The following is an 18,030-nucleotide window of genomic DNA, read 5'->3' on the forward strand; positions in this document are numbered from 1 at the left end:
AACAATGCCCAGTGGTGTTATAGACTTAGAATAGAGTATGCAAAATACCCAACATTGAGCCACTACTGTAATCTCTTCCTACCTCCATTAAATGCCTGCTCCCAGGAAAACATCTTATACTGATATTTTATAATTTGCTTCAAATTTAAATCAGATTTCTCCAAGACAGCTGTCTTATGGGTATATCTCTAGCTGTGGAAAGAAGAGCTTTGTTCACAAATTTTAAAACTTCAAGAGGCATTTTGTAATTAGGAAAGACTCAGGGGACTGACTTGTTTTAGCCATGGGGATGGAGCTATGGGTATACTTCCTTGGAAAGACTAAGTCAGTTATAACCTGAATTACTGGGAGCAAGAAATATAAATCTGGTAAAAATTATGAGAAAGATCCTACTACACTGACTTATGTGTTTCATATCTTTTCAAAGAACAGAATATTCAACTAGCAGTCACATAAATGAAGCAGGAAAGTTCTAGTAGGCACCAGAACATTGAAGAGCAAGGAAGACCTCTGGGAGGTGAGCACTCAGGAAGCACAGATCTCGAATATCTCACAGGAGTCTGATCTTAGACCGTGTTTACCATGAATTTGCCAACACTTGACCACTTTAGCATCCACAAGGGTTTCCTTCAGCCCAAGTTCTCAGTTAAAAGAGAAGTCAGCTGAATATCCACATGCCACCTGTCCCTCGATGCTCCACTGGCAGTGAACCCAAACTTGGATAGAAATGAGCTCTGTCTAAGACAATAGACAAAAGGTGAAATCACCCAGTTTTCTGAGAAAGTTTTCCAAGAAAGTTTGGAGAACATCCTCAGGGGATGAAAAACCACCCAAGAGGGCCATGTGGTGCAACCACTGTCACCAGTGGTCTGACAGAGGCTCAGATGCACCTATCCCTGACAAGGCATCATGACTTTGGCAGGTCCGCAGCAGGGTTACCCTGTGGTTGAGGGGCTCCTGCTCATGCACAGCATGAGAGGAACTATTGAAAGGATGCTTTGGGAAGGAAGGAATTGAGCCAGAGAGCCCAAAGAACATTCTATAATACTTCCTTAAGAATATATGGGCCCTGACATAACCTTCCCTAACTTTGTCTTCTCTACAGTTTCTAATGTATCTGCCTTTCCTCCCATCTTCCCTTCCTTCTCTCCTCGATTAGAAGATGAAATGTCACCTAACCTAACAGCTTTGCATCATTCCACTCTGATGGCTCCTCTCTCCTGGATGACCACACCCCACCCTGTTCTGGATGACCACACACCACCCTCTCCTAAGTGACCACACACCACCCTGTCGTAGATGATTGCAGCAAAAGTGACTCTTCCTTTTGGACCTTCCTATTGGTTTGTCTTCCTCTACACTGCCCTGAAGTGTTGGTTCTAGTGTTGGTTTCTGTTGACCAATTAAAACAATTCTGTCACTTACACCCCTTTCCCTGAAAAAAAATTATAAAAATCTTTCCGTAGCTTTATTCTATATGGCTTCCCTGGTATTGTGTGTTTGTTTGCACTCATTACTGTTGGGCATATGCCTTCCTCCCTGCTGAAATTCAGCTTTAATTTTTCTTTAGAAAGCAACACTTAGTTCACTGGAGCCTGCTGATTATGAGGGTGCACAGCCCCAGATGAATCATAGAAGCAGGCAGATTGCACAAATACAAATCCTCTGCATTGTGTTTACACCCACACTAACCTTCTCATATGGCCTCTCTTCCCAGCATTCCTTTGCTGGATTACCTCATCCATAGCCAAAGTACAATTAGTGCATTCAGGCACTAGAGACAGCTAACAATGCAAGGAGGAGTGTAGCAAACGACCTTCTGATTCCTAGAATCTAGACACAACACAAAGGCAAAAGAAATAAAAACAGTAATGGTATCTATAACAAGTGCTGTGGGGTGTCATCCAGATCTCCCCATTAGCTCATTCCCCTAGCTGCCAGAAGTATAGGCTGCTGATGGCACAGCTAAGTCCCTTTCGAGGTTATGTCCCCGGGTTACAGGAGCAACCTCTCCCAAGGTTACACCTCCTTCCCAAAGACAGACAGCATTCAACACCTGGTCAGTGTGGGTGTTCAAAGCCTGGTCTCTCTGCCTAAATTTAGCGCAATTCTGAATGGCCATCCCAGATCCAGTGCTCCCCATATCATTGATGAGAGCCTTTGTTTCGACTGTTTTGCCCTTCAACTTCTCCTTCTGCCCAATACCATTCCCCTCACTTTGAATAAATATCCTGAGTGCTAATCTCCATCTCAGTATCTGTTTGCCATTGAACCTGACCTAAAACAATAGCTCAGAGGTAACATTTCAAGGCACAGTGAGACTGACATTCCAGAAACTTCACTAAGACTTGAAGCCCTTTTTAAGATCCATGGAAATATCATGGAGTAGTCTATGGTATTACAGAGCCACCTTGGCTCTTGGCTCCACAATAAGATGGATACTCAAGTTGGGCTCTGGGGAATGAAGAGAGCTGGGATTGGAGCCAACATGTCCATGAGCACTGGGCTCAGTTCCAGTGCTTCATCTGTGCCCTTAAGCAGGTTTTTAGAGCAGGGCTTCTCAAATGATCAGAGGTGAAAGACCTTTTTCATTTTCAATCTATCACAAACCAACTATATTTTTATATCACACACTATATATGTTTAATATATATCATAAACTATATTTTCATAAAGTACAATAAAATAAATTACAACTCTCCCTTCCTTAAGTGTGGGCTGCATATAGTGACTTCCCTCAAAAGAGTATATGGAAGGGAGATGTGAGAAGATAACTTTACAGTAGAGAAAACTGACAAACACCACCTCAGCCACATGATCAAGGTCAACATCAACAGTAATAAGTCATGTTGACAATATGTAGCCTTGACATGATGTGATGAAAATGCCCTTTACCTCTCTGGTCTCCCTCCCAAAAACCCACACGCCCAATTAAATCATGAGAACACATCAGACAAATCCCAATTGAAAGACACTCCACAAAACTTCTGACCACTACTTCTCAACACTGTCAAAGTCATCAAAACCAACAAATGTCTGAAAAATAGTCACCACCAAGAGGAGCTTAAGGAGACATGACAGCAAAAGGTAATGTGGGAGCTTAGATGGGATCCTGGGATTGAAAAGGGACATTAGGTTAAAAACTAAGGAAGTATAAATAAAATATGAACTTTAGTTAAGTATGTATCAATATGAGTTCACTAATTGTAATGAATGCACCATACTAATGTAATATATTAATAATAGGGGAAACTTGGACAGACGCTGTGAGAGCTCTTTGTACTATCTTCTCAATATTTCTGTAAATCTAAAATTGTTCTAAAAATAATTTTGTTATAAAAAATAAAATACATTAAATATACAAGAATTTTTAAGAGGCGTATATAATATAAGCCTAGTTCTTTAAACTATTAGTGTCAATCGACTTAAAATTTCTCTCTCAAATTACTATAAAAGTTTCTAAATGCTTCTTTTTTCCATTTTTCTTTATTTATTTTCAATTGAGGTATAATTGATTTACAATATTATATTAGTTTCAGGTGTACAACATAGTAATTCAAAATTTTTATAGATTATACTCCATTTAAAGTTATTATAAAATATTGGCTATATTCCCTGTGCTGTGCAATGTATCCTTGTAGCTTATTTATTTTAACTAAATGCTTCTTACTTTTGCTTTCTGTACCTATACCAACCAGTAGTAAGTGGTTCTCAGACCGGCACCAGCCTGAGGACCACACTCTGAGGAGCTCTCCATCTGACTCTAAGATGCAGTTTCCTCATCAGTAAAATGAGAGTATGAGACCAGAGGACCAAATCTCCCATCCATGTTCCTTCATAGATAGCCCCTGGAATGCTATGATAAGTGATCACCTTCTGCCAAAAACAGCAGATTTGCAGAACCAGATGCCCAGAACCAAGCCCCTTCTCCATGATGACAATGGCATGAGATACTTCACTGTCCAGCTTTGTGAACAGCTGTTCTCTCCCCAAACCTCCCAAATTCAAGCAGAACAAAAGGTACTGTCTCTGGGCTTTTTTTTTCGTAATCCAGAACTAGAAGAGGGAGAGATGGAACATAAAAGTAATGCTACATGTTCAGGCTGTCACAGATGGTCCTCAAACCAGGGTAAGTAAATGTTCCTTTTCTTTTCTCTCATTCGGAAGCCCTAGGAAACAGAGAGAAGCCTCTTGTGCCAGGAGATTAATGGAGTCATGAACCAGCTGTAATTGGCCAGGAACCAGAAGACTGTCAGCAGACCATGAATTGTCATAGTTGAGACAGGATACGGTCTGAGAGAAGACACACCACAGATGGGGAAGTTGGTAAAATGAGTGGAAGGCAAACCTTCCAATGAGCAAGAAGGAGGGGGGTTAAAATGGCAGTTGAAAAACAGATGGTAGCAACCTGTCCCTTTAAATAGGTTTTTGAGATGTGAATGGAAGGTTTCAAAATAACCAAGGAAGACGATTAATGCATCTGAGAGGGCCAGGAATGATTCAGTTTTTTGTAAGTCTTGGAATACCTAGAGTTGATGCCATGACTGAAGCCCCAAGAAACAGGGAGCACACACGGCAAAAGCCAATAGGGAATTTGAAGCAAGAACACATGCCACCACTCAACCACCATGAGTGAGATAAAGGACATTTAAATATTGGAATTTTGGAAAGAATTTAAATATTGAAACACTTAGGTTCCATGTACTGTTCATATATCTATTATCTCCTATTAACTATATATTATTTTTATTAACTAAACTTTTACTGTAATTTCTCTGTGGTCCATCTCCTAGCAATAGAATTGATCTAGGTATTTGACCTACATTTCAGAAATTTGTAGAGATGGAATATGTCAGCAAAGGTATATTGCACAAGAGTAATGCATTAGTCAGAGTATGCTAATTGCTATAATAAACAGTCTCAAATCTCAAAATGTCAGTGGCTTAACACATCAAAGGTGGTTCATTGCAGGTCATGTTTTAGTCAGCAGGAATAAGGGAAGTGGAGAATGGAGAAAGCCCACCCATTCCTACCTGCCTTGGCCTAGAAGTGACACAACCATTTTTGCTCATGTTCCATTGGCAAGAACTAGTCACATGACCTTACTAGATACAGGAGGACTGGTAAATACAGTTTGACCATGTGCCCAGGAAGAAGAAACAGGTTTGGTGAGCACTGAGCCAGTTGCCAGGAGTAATTACATGAGGAACTCACATAAAGCTGCCCAAATATGTTGGTCTTCAATAGTTTCACATATCTCAGATAATAACATCCTAGAAAACAGGGACAGTGTATGGACAACTTTCTTATTAGCACTTGCGTCAGTGCCCCATCTGTTAACACTTATTCATAGGATTAAAAGTGTGCAGAATTCGACTGCCTTTATTCAAATCTGGATTCTGCTACTTGCCTCCTGTGCAAGGTTATACATTCTCTTGGTACCTCAGTTTTCTCACTTGTAAAATAAGAATATTAGTACTCGTTTCATAGGATTGTTAAGTTTAAATGAGATAATTCTTATAAAGCATTCAGCATAGTGCCCAGCACGTGATTTCTTAATATTTGTTAAGTACTTTCTACATGCCAGGGAATACCATAAGGGCTTTACATTAATGAACTAACAAGACTCACAACAACACACCAAGGCAGGAACTTTCTCCATTTTGTATACAGAAAAACAGGTCCAGAGCTAACCCATCCAAAGTCACACAACTAACAAGTGGAAAAGCCACAATTGGTACCTCAGGCATTCTGGCTCCAGACTCAGTCTCTCTACTATCATCTCCTGCCTCTCAATAAATATTCCCTATTGTTATTGCTATTTTAACACATTTATTGAAGTATAATTGATGTACAATAAACTGTACATATTCAAGATGTACAATATGACAAGTTTTGACATATTATACACCTGTGAAACTGTCACCACAACCACACCACAACCTGTGAAACTGTCACCACAACTGTCACCACAACCATCACAATATGATGGATGACATATCCATCACCCCCAAGAGTTTCTTCAAGCCCCTTGGTAATTGGTAATCCTTCCCTCCCACCACTCCCCACTCCCCACATCCCCAGGTGACTACCTATCTACTTTCTGTGACTATGGAATAGCCTGAATTTTCCAGATTTTTACATAAACAGAGTCATACAGTTTGGACTCATTTTCATCTGTTATGTCGAATTTCATTCATGTGTTGCATGTATCAATAGTTCATTCCTTTCTATTGCTAAGTATTCCATTGCATAGATACACCATACTGTAATCTGTCCATTCATCTATTGATGGACATTTGAGTTGATTCTTGTTTTTCACTGTTACAATAAAGCTGCTATGAATAATCATGTACAAGTGTTTATACAGACAAATACTTTCATTTCTCTTCAGTGAATACACAGGTGTAAAATGGCTGGGTCATATAGTAGGTATATGTTTAGCTTTTTAAGAAACTACCAAACTATTTTCCAAATGGTTGCACAATTTACATATCCATCATCAGTGTATGAGGGTTCCTGGTTGCTCCACATCCTCAACTTGCCACGGTCAGTCTTCATTCTACTAGGTGTGTAACAGTATCTCATTATGGTTTTAATTTGCTTGTAACAAATAATGATATTGAGCATTTTTAATATATTTATTTGCCATCTGATGTTTTCTCTGGTAAAGTGCCAGTTTAAATCTTTTGCCTATTTTTAATTGAAAAATTTTGCTTTTTCTCTTACTACTTTATGTACTGTTTGCAAATCTCTTATTAGATATGTGATTTGTAAATATTTTCTTCCTGATTCTAAATTTCATAGCTGGTTTTTTTATTCTCTTCTAAGGAGTAGAGGTTCTTAATTTTGGTGAAGTCCAATTTTTATATGTTTTTATTTTATGGATCATGCCTTTGATATGAAATTTAAGAAATTTTTGCCTAATGCCAGAGCACCAAAATTTTCTTTTATGTTTTCTTCCAGAAATTTTATTCTTTTAGATTTCACATTTAAGTCTATGATCCTTTTTTGGTCTATATATGTTGCAAGGTTCAGATCAAAGGGTTTTTTTTTCTTTTTTTGCATATGGATGTCCAATTGTTCCAGCACCAATTGTTGGAAAGACCACTCTTACTCCACTAAATCCTTTGTGTCTTTATCAAAAATCAATTGACCATATACATGTGGACTTGTTTTTCCATTATATCCATTGACATATTTGTCCATCTTGACACCATTACTACTCTATCTAGATCATAGTAGCTTTATAGTAAGTCTTGAAATCAGGTAATGGGAGTCCTCCAGCTTTGTTCTTTTTCAAAGTTGTTTGACTATTCTAAATCTTTTGCATTTCTATATGAATTTTAGAATCAGCTGCTTTAATTTCTACTCAAGAAAAAGCCTGCTTTGAATCTATAGATCAATTGGGGGAAAATTAACAACTTAAAAACATTGAGTCTCCCATTTCAGGAATACAGTATTATCTCCACATTTATACAGGTGTTCTTTAATTTCTCTTAGCAAGATATAGTTGTTTACAGTATACAAATATTGCTATTATTAAAAACTTCTCTCATATCCATATTGTTTCTCTACCTAGATTGTATCTATGAGAATCACATCACATTTCTCTTGTGTCCTCACTGAGCTTCCATTTCCTCATCTGTGAAGAGGGAAAAAAACCTATTTCACAGTTGGACACAAAATCACACATTTAAACCACCCAACATCTGTGCCTGCTGCTGGATTCTACTGGCCTGATTATAGAGTTATTAACTTTTATTTAATAATAGGATAAAGAGAAAATTAGAGAAGTTGTAAGGATGAGGCCACAAAGTGTGGATTCAAAGCGAAAGACTGATACGATAGAGACTAAAGGAGGAACCAAAGACCACAGCAGTAGGAACTGCACGTAAATTAACCCCAAGACTGTTATGACAGCAGTATTAATACTCAGGGCTAGACAGAGAATACATAGTAAGATGTACATGTACATGTACATGTACATACATTAAGAGATTAACTGGTGATGTTCCAGTTTTAGGAATGGGACTTAGAAGGGATTAGAAAGTCAGCCAAAGAAGAACCCTGAATATGTAGCACTGTACATTCTCTGCATATCTGGGCAGGCTATAACCTTCTCCAAGCCCTGGTAAGAATTGAATAAGCTGACCTGGAATTTTTTTAAAATATCTTAACTTCTATCTGGTCCAGAAAGGCCACAACCACCAGGAAAGAGGGTTCCACATACCCAGAGTGGGCACTCAATAGTGAAACACCTGGCATAATCCTAAGTGCATGTAACCCTCAATAAAGTCTTGATTGACTAATCTTTTTCCAAGTATAAACACATTTACAATTAGGGTCCTAAAATGTTTATTGATTGGTGGGTGTGGAGAGAATAGATTTATTAATCAAGGTAATTAACACTTACAACCACGACAAATAAACCAAAATCTTAGAGGCTTAGCATAATAAAGGTTTAGTTTATACGTGTTAGGTAGGCCTCCTTCATCTCATAGCTGCACTATCTCTAACATGTGGCCTCCAGTGTGGCCATACCAGGGCAAGAGCGCCACGGAGGAGGTACACTGGCTCTTAGCTGCTTCAACTCAGAAGATCCACCCACAGTCCATTGAGCAGAACTAATCACATGGGCCAGACTAACTGCAAAAATGACTGGGAAATACAGGGGAACGAGCATGTAGTGAGCATTAACTATATTCCTGCAGATAAACCCAGCTCTTTCCCCCACTCTACTCACTTTCTCCCCTCCAGAAGTGGTAGGGGAGCAAGTAGATAAACTATTTAAGCAAAGGGTCTGCTTTGAGGCATGTTACATGGACAGAGGGAAAAAAGACGTGGAAACCGGGTTATAGTGATGAGGGAGATGGACCAGTATTTACAGAAGGCATTTCAGAGGAGAGTTCTCAGTGACAGTATTCCTGTACCCAAATATCCACAACCAAAAAGCTCTGAAATGTTTCTGTGTTCCAAATGTGTAACCAAGGGGGGAAACCAGAGAGACCCCATTTGCCATAACTTCCAATGACTCACTGGGGGATTTTGTCCTTCCCATGCCCACAATTCTGGGCTCCGCAGAGCTGGAGGCATTGGCCCTTGAAAAGTACATTCTTGCCAGAAGACAGAGCAAGAGTCCCATTGAACTATAAGTTATGACTGCTGACAGGGCACTTTGGCATCCTAGAGCCCAGGAATCACAGAGGAAAAGAGTAGTCATCATATTGTCTTATTATATCTCCATGGGATCTGTAGTTAATCCTCTTTTTCATTCCTGATATTGGTGATTTGTGTTCGCTCATTTTTTCTTGGTCAGTCTAGCTATGGGTCTATTAATTTTCTCTATCTTTTCAAAAGTCAACTTTACATCTGTCTTTATATTTAAAGTGCATCTCTTGTAACCAACATAGTTTCATTGATTTCTGTAATCTTAATTGGTTCCATCTTTTTACTGAATTGGGGTTTAATTTGCTCTGTCTTTCTAGATTTCTAAGGTTAGTACCTTAGATCATTAATTTATAATTTTCTTCTTTTCTAATACAAGCCCTTAAAGATATAAATTTCCCCCTAATTACTGTTAGAACCGCTGCTTTAAAATGCATGTCTGATAATTCTAATACCTGAGCCACCTCAGGATTGATCTATACTGATTATATTTTCTCTTAAGAATAGGTCAAGAACACCGTTCTTGTTCTTGTGTGTGTCAGTAACTCTGGATGGTATCCTGGATATTGTAGATGATTTCTTGTGAGGACTCTGAATTATATTATACTTCTCCCAAAGAGTATGATATTTTTGTTTTGGCAAACTTGCAAAAAAATAAATTAAAAAGTACTCTGTTTCTCGAGCAACAGCTTTTATCTCAGTTTGTTCATTTACCCTTTACAGAGCTGCTTGTAGTCTGCCACATACATTCATGGTTCAGGGATCAGCCAAGAATTTGGGAAGTTTATACACAGAATTTAGGGCTCGCCTCTTGGACTCTCTCCTTTTAGAGATTTCCCCCTCACTTTTCAATGGCTGTAGCTGCTCTCAACTCGTTCCTCTAGTTCTTCAGGCCAGAAAGACTATGGACATTGCCTACAGCCTACTCTTAAGCTAAAAAAACTATAAATAAGGGAAGGAATTCCTTGTCTTGTCCTTTCAAGTGCCAACCACCCTCCCTAATCTTCTTGCATTTATTCACTTTCCAGTGCCTTCAGGTAGTTCTTTGTATTTTTCATCTGAAGTCAGTTTGGTAGCAAATTAGCCATCCCAGGAGTGAAAATCAGTATGCATTTTTAAAAATAAAAATTAGGCATAAGATATTTAAGTGTGTGAATTAATTTCTTGTGTTCATTTTTTTCACAAGAAGACTTAGAGGAGTAAAAGAACACAAGACAGATTGGAAGTGAAGAGTGAACGTTTCTAAAAATGGAGAAAATACAGAAGGGGAGGTAGAGCCACTAAAGACAACATAATTTTGCATTACCGTTGATTCAGCCAAATCTGACCAGAGTGATAAAGATTATTGGTTAACATGTTTGGAAGGCCATGAGGCTGTGCTCCATACCTTCTGCTTGCCCAGATCCACTTTCCACTCTTCTCCTCTGCTCTCTGCCTTGGGAACTGACCTGTATGGACTTCATCAAGAGTTCCCTTCCTTTCTGGCTTCCGTTTGGATTCAGCCAGTGGTAAGTACCTGCAGGAGATCAAAGCAAGGGAAAAAAAGTGAGGTCAGGAAATTTTTTTCCCAAGATCTCTCCCTGGTAGTTTTCTGTGGCTTGACTGCATCCTTCCACCAAAGGCCACAGTTCCTGTCAGACGGTTTTCTCCAAAAACTCTAGGTTCTGGTAAACACTCCTTCTGCTCGCCCCTTCAGACTTAGGGTTGGTAATGGCTCCCTACTGGGGTACTGCAACATCCCTCAGTGCTTTTCCTAAATCCAGCACACACCTTTGTAATAAGTCCCTTTATTAAACTCTTCCCAGTATGAGTGCACCATCTGTTTCCTGCCAGGATCCTGAAGGATAGAGCACTTCCAGACAAAAAAAAAAAAAAAAAGACTTTAACAGGTCTTAGAAAGAGAGGATATTAAGTACCAGCCCACATGTGGTCAAACAGTAGAGGAGACCTTCAATACCTCTAAAAACAGTAACCCATAAACTTCACTCACATGCATTGTCTAATTTAATGTTAGCAACACTCTGATTTAATAGGTATTGATATCATTTCCATTAAAGGTGAGAATACTGAGACTCTAAGGAAATGGGTTTACTAGGATTCCCAGATCTTCTTTAGACTACGGATCCTATCATCTTCCCCCTACACCCTGACCCTTGCCATTCAGATAACACACACCACCAATGCTGAAAATCAGAGTTCTCTAACTTTGAGGGCAGGCAGGACATTTTTAAAGTCCTTGAAGCCCAGGGAAGGGAGTGGTCACTCACACTTCGTCTATTAAAGCCCAAATGTTGGAGGAATAGCACGTGACAATTTCAGCCAGTTTGGAGATCTGAGTTCATTAGTCAGAGACCCCTCTCGCATTTATTTTAAAGAAACTTTATTTAAAAGAAATCATGATTCAACATGGGAGTTGCAATGTATACAGCACCCTTAAATATTTCTTAAACATTGTCCCATGGCTTCCCAGGAGTTCCCAAACTTCAGATTGTGAAATTCATGATATAGAATAAAAGCAGAATAGATTAAGATCTTGGGCTCTGGGGACAAGTAGATCTGCGTTCCTGGTACAATACTTGCTAGTAGCTGTGTCCTAGGCAAGCTGCGTAACTTTTCTGATCCTCAGTTTCCTCATCTGTAAAATGTGGATAATAATAATACCTACATCATAATGTTAAATTAATTAAATAAGCTAATGCATTGTAGTGTTTAATATATGGCCTGGCTAACTGTAATCATTTAATAAAACATGGCTAATAATACCCAGATTCAAATCAACAGTAAAGATTTATTTTGCCATGAGATGGCACATAAATATTAAAGGAAAAGAAAAAAACTTTTAGACACATACTAAAGCTCCCTAATTAGAAACTTAAAAATAAAAAACTAAGCCTTAAGTGTATCCAACACTGCTCCCACTTCCATTTCAATTAAAAAAAAAGAGGGGAAACTCCAGAAGTTGCTGGCCTTCTAAACAAGCCTGTCATTTCCTAAAGTAAATGCTATGTACCACTGGGTATAAAATGTAACAGAAAGCTGTCTGCTCAATTTATTTTATAGTTTCTTACTTATTGTTTTCCATTTCCTGTTTTAAAGCTGTAAAGTTCCCTTAAGCTGCAGCTAAAATTATTATTGTCATTGAATTACCTAATTTCTTAGTATAGTGTCTGGATTGGAGGACACTCCCCCCCACAGCGAGCTGCAAACAGGCACTTTGCTAAAATGGGGCTGTGCAGTTTGCTCTTGTGTGTAGTTACGACCTTGCCATTTGATGTAGGTAAGTTCTTTCTGCAGATGAAATTGTTCTAATGAGCAATTTTGGATCCAGATTTTGACCGTGCAAGGCATGCTATAAATATTTGGGGATTGATTAACTCACCAGAAATGGGAATATTTTAATAGCATTTGGTCATCTTCCACAGGGAGACCAGAAGTTCCCTCCTTATAAAAAGGCTTTTTAACCTTTTAAATATTTTATCCCAAAATTCCATTAAGTGTTTGGGGGAGTCTTCAAACTGCCTTCTTCCTTTTGGTAAGGGCATGAGCAAGGCCAGGATCACTGAGCCTGCCCTCCAAGATCTGTCCATGGAAAGATTCAGAAAAACCTACTCCTCAGGTATTGGCTGTCAAGTGTCAAGGCACAAGCAAGGCCTTCTGGGGGACATCATTCTGCAGAGTTGGGTTCAAAGCCAGAGACTTGTCTGTTCCAGAGTTAGAACCCAGTTAATGTCTCTTATATACTCCCTTTGAAATGATCACAAAATTAATGTTATAATCAAATATCTGGTTTTGTTTTTTGTTTGGTTGGTTTTCTGAGTTGATTTTTTCTTTCTTTCTTTCTTCCTTTTTTTTTTTTTTTTTTTTTTGCCTTCTTCATAATCAATCTCTGTCCTGAAAAATCAAGAAGTAGATTACAGTAGTTGGTGCTTTTGTTTATTAGGATATCGTGTGTATGTGGCTTGAACCCTGAAGTTCATCCATCCTAATCTAAACTCCCACTTCCCCCCACTTGGGTGCCCCAGACAAGCACAGATTTGTGATTTATGCAATGGCCTTTCAGATGGACAGCAAGATCCCACAACTCAAGATTATGTACACTTGTGACTATTTATTTGTGTCAATCATAAACAGGTATCATCTAAACCACAATGGCTTTTGTCATCCCTGAACTTGGATCAAATAAGTTTAGATGTCTCTAGGGAAGAAAGTATTGGATTTTAACTTAAAATGTTATAAGAACTCAGTGACTCTGAAGACAGCTATTTAATCTTCCCTTGTAGTACAACTGGCTAATTAGATAGACAGGACTCCTCATATTACTGATACAAAAGTTACTAAATTGTCTGACAAACTGTCTTCAGCAAAAAACAAATTTCAGTTTTCAGTAACCCAAGCACATCACTGTGACTACTATTATCTTAGGTATTTCAACCTCTGGTTAGGGTATCATTAAAAACTGGAAGCAATTGAGCTCAGAGGTGCTGCTTCAGGCTCTATGAACCACCAGTCTTACTGCCAGGAAGTCTGGATATCATGCAAAGTGGCTGGAAAGCAGGCTACCTATTGCACGGTGGTGAGTCAATGGCATCATCAGGCCTTCTGCCCTACCCACCACAACCCACATATCTGCAGATGGAATAAACACAGCGCCAGCTTCCACTGCTGACGTGGTTCCAAATGTCTCCATCATCAGACACGCCCCTGGCCCTGGCTGCTGGAAGGTGGTCAGGAGAGGCCAGGTGGGGCTGCTTCCTTCCTGAAGAGGGCTCCTCCAGCTCTCTAAATAGAGGAGGCTCTTTCAGCTTCAGCTCTAATTCACCTGGAAAGCCACCACTGGAGATTGTAAAAATCAAAACTTCGCAGCAATGATAAGAGCACTGAGAAGCAGCAGACTTCCAGAGTCTTGAAAGGAAAAGTCATTGGAAGATATTTTTCTCAGTGCCATCTGTGCTTTCTTAGGCCCAGCTATATTCAAAGCCAGTCTCTCCCCATCTTAGGGACTCAGGCCTTCTGGTGAACAGAGAGCAGGCAGCTGCAGAAAATGTGTGGCTGTGAGAAAAGGATACGAAACCCTCAGGAAGGTGTGTAATATTTTTGTTGAATCAAATCACGATTTTGTAAGGGGAAAAAAGGACACATAAAAGTCCATTTAATGTTTGGCAAAAAGGGAGAAAAAAAAAAGAGCTTTCTGTGTTTAGTGCAAATTCACTTCAAGGGAGCTGTAGATCAAATTACCAGCCTGTGACATGTGGAGATTGGCTGAGCAGGCTAACAGTAACTCAAATACCAATGCTTCTGGACTGTTCCTGAGCCCATAAACTACACAGAAAATGATCCTGTTTGCTGAATTATTTTCAGTTGCAACAGCTGCTATAACAACTCAGAGAATTTTAATATGCATATACAGGCCTAGTAAGTAACCACTTCAAATATTCTGTGATGGGGGTCCTATCTTTCCTTTCAGTCCTTTTAGCTGGGCGTAGTAGAGCTGCTTTGAAGGATCCAGACGAATGAGGGAGCATGTTCAAGGGGATTGCACAAAGAATAGAATTAGTACTAGAATTCCAAGTGGAAGATTCACAGGAGGGAAAAAATGTATTTTTTAATAATAAACATATACTCATGCATTACTTTTATAATCTAAAAATATACAAACAGCTCATGCAGCTCAATATCAGAAAAACAAACAACCCAATCAAAAAATGGGCAGATCTAAATAGACATTTCTCCAAAGAAGACATACACATGGCCAAAAGGCACATGAAAAGATTCTCAACATAGCTAATTATTAGAGAAACACAAATCAGAACTACAATGAGGTATCACCTCACACTGGTCAGAATGGCCATCATCAAAAAGTCTATTAAGTGCTGGAATGGGTGTGGAGTAAAGGGAACCCTCCTACACTGTTGGTGGGAATGTAAATTGGTACAGCCATTATGGAGAACAGTATGGAGGTTCCTTAAAAAACTAAAAATAGAACTACCATATGACCCAGCAATCCCACTCCTGTGCATCTATCCAAAGAAAACCATAATTCAAAAAGATACAAGCACCCCAATGTTCACTGTAGCACTATTTACAGTAGCCAAGACATGGAAGCAACCTAAAAGTCCATCAATGGATGAATGGATAAAGAAGATGTGGTACATATATACAGTGGAAGATTACTCATCCATAAAAAAAGAATGAAAAAATGCCATTTGCAACAACATGGATGGACCTAGAGATTATCCTTCTAAGTGAAGTAGGTCAGACAGAGAAAGACAAATATCAAATGATATCATTTATATGTGGAATCTAAAAAAATGATACAAATGAACTTTATTTACAAAACAGAAACAGACTCACAGACTTCAAAAACAAACTTATGGTTACCAAAGGGGAAAGGTGGGGGGAGGGATAAATCAGGAGTTTGGCATTAACATATACATACTACTATATATAAAATAGATAATCAACAAGGGCCTTTTGCTTAGTTTGTATTTTCTTTTATCACAAAAAGTTTCAAATCTACAGAAAATTTGAGGAATAGTAAAGTCAACAGCTATACATCTTTTGTTTAGATTCAATAATCATTGACATTTTGCCATATTTCCTTTATCCATCTCTCTCATGCATGGCCTAAGGGTAAGGATTCTCCTACACAACTCTCATACCACTATTACACCTAGCAAAATAAACAATCATTCTAGTCCACATTCAAATCTTCTCAATAGCCCTAAGAATGTCTTTGCTAGCTGGGTTGGATTTTTTTGTTGTTACTGTTCTAGAACCAGCATCTAATCAAGGTTCACAAGTTATATTTGGTTAATTATCTTTGGTCTCTTTTATTTAGCCTGGGACAGTCTCAACCCCATCTTCCCCCCAACCCCCATAATGTTGGCTCTTTCCTGGATTTGTCTGAATATGACCCCCTGCTACTGTTTAACTTTTTCTCAGTCTCCTGTATGGAAGGAAGAATTTTTAAAAGATGGACTAAAATACACAAATAATATTAAACCTAAGGCAGCAAAAAAGAAAATAATTATTAAATGTAGTTCAGCAAGTAAAATACAAAAATAAGAGGAAAATGGAAAATAATGGACAATAGACCTTAAAATAGAAAGAATTTTAGCAATAAAAGTTTAAGAATGATAAACTTGAAAGGAACTAAAACTTGGGGTGAAAAGCGAATAAAAATCAGAATTAAAATCTATTTTAATCAAAAGAAAATGTCTGAGTACACGTACATTTATAAAAGGGGGATAACAACAGGCCTCCATAGGTTACATACATAAGCACCTAGAACAGTGCTTAGTACACAGTGATTGCTATGTAACCATTTTCTGTCATTGTCACCCTCATCATCACCACATGAAACAGATACTGGAAAGCAAAAGTTAAAACAGAAAATGTGAAATGTGAGAAAAAAGAGAAGATAATACTATACAGGGCAATGATTTAAAAGAAAAAGACAAAAGAACTTAAATCACTATAACAAAATAGTCTCAATGCAGAAATACACAGTAAAAAAAGTTTTCATTACATAAAAAGTTAGATATCGTATCATCTCTGCCTAGATATCACTAGGATCATCTGGGCAGCTCCTCTCTGGGGAGAATAACATACTTAATGATACTGAATGAAGATGTCCCCAAGGCAGGAGCACAAAGCTGGAGGCTCTTAAGCAAACCCCCATCTCTTCCAGTCAAAGGTCCTAGATTCAAGGCCAACTTCCCAGGCTCTCTAATGATGTGCCCTAAGCTAGAAAGCAGGTTAGATGTTGGGACATCTTCATTCTATTTGCTCATCTGCAAGGCAGTGTCAGAAAAAACTATTTCTGGGGTATTTTTAATTCCAGAAGTCTCTAAGTGTTCAGAGGTTCAGGTTTTCATATTCATTCTTTTTTTTTTTTTTTTTTTACTCATTCCTCTAATTAAATTTCCTACTATTCTTTTGGTTGTGTCTCAGCCAGTCAGACTTGGCTTACGAGATGGAACCACAGAGCTAACATTTTAGGAATCTGTCCACCCTTTTTAAGTTCCTGAACTGCTTTCCTCTGCTCTTCCTCACCTGCATATGTTTATAACACCAAACAATAAGAAAAGACCTCTGCAATCCCCATTTCCAAATAGAGGCTAATGAAACAAAACCATCTATTTCAATAAAACACCTCAGTTGAACCCCACACAATTCACACCTTTGTCACCCAAGAGAGGGAGAGAGGCAAGGGCCCTAGAAAAGCTCACCAGGATTTGGTGACAGGTGAGTGTCTGGGACTTTCCACCTGTGTAGATACACCACTACTGACATATGAAAGCAGCTGTTCTGGAGCAAAGGATGCATAGTCCTTGTGAACATTTTGGCAATGACAGAGGTTGGGTCAGTCATGAAGGTCTCCTACATCAGCACAAACCCTGCACCATCCACACACAGTCAAGGCCAATGCCACACTCAGGCTGAGTTCTAGCCCCAGGAAGAGAAGACATTAACATCCATATTCATGAACATCCAGAGGCCACTTACCATACCCATACAGGCATTCTCTCGGAAGAAATAGAAACTGGTCCAAGGCGTGCAACTTTCTGAGGCTTTTCCCAGTTATACCCATGCATAGCAATCTCTACATACAGGTTTTGAAATTGCTTCCAAATATAAAAGTGTGGCAGCCATTCCCTTCTCTCCTATACTTAATCATCTTTCTCCAGCAACAGCCACACACCCCACCACACACACACACACACACACACACACACACACACACACCCCTCAATCTACCAACACCCCATGGCTCTTCCCAGGAGTGTGGCCTTCGTCTCTCTTCTTCTCCATTGCTAACCTGTCAAGAAAGAGTAGTCACAGAGCACAAACTTTGGGAGC

At 38.9% G+C, this 18,030-nt stretch overlaps 1 protein-coding gene across 1 annotated transcript in view; it reads right to left on the reverse strand.

The window, feature by feature from the left end:
• Positions 1-18,030, reverse strand: part of LOC309615635 (uncharacterized protein) — a gene marked incomplete at its 5' end in the record, with an annotated part of 609,457 nt that overhangs the window by 337,917 nt on the left and 253,510 nt on the right. Inside the window, one exon of the mRNA XM_082365667.1 lies at positions 10,556-10,684. Coding sequence (XP_082221793.1) covers positions 10,556-10,684 — 129 coding nt within the window. The remainder of the gene's footprint in view (positions 1-10,555; positions 10,685-18,030) is intronic.

The sequence above is a fragment of the Balaenoptera borealis genome, assembly GCF_965194805.1.
Source record: "Balaenoptera borealis genome assembly, chromosome: 18".
NCBI lineage: Eukaryota > Metazoa > Chordata > Mammalia > Artiodactyla > Balaenopteridae > Balaenoptera > Balaenoptera borealis.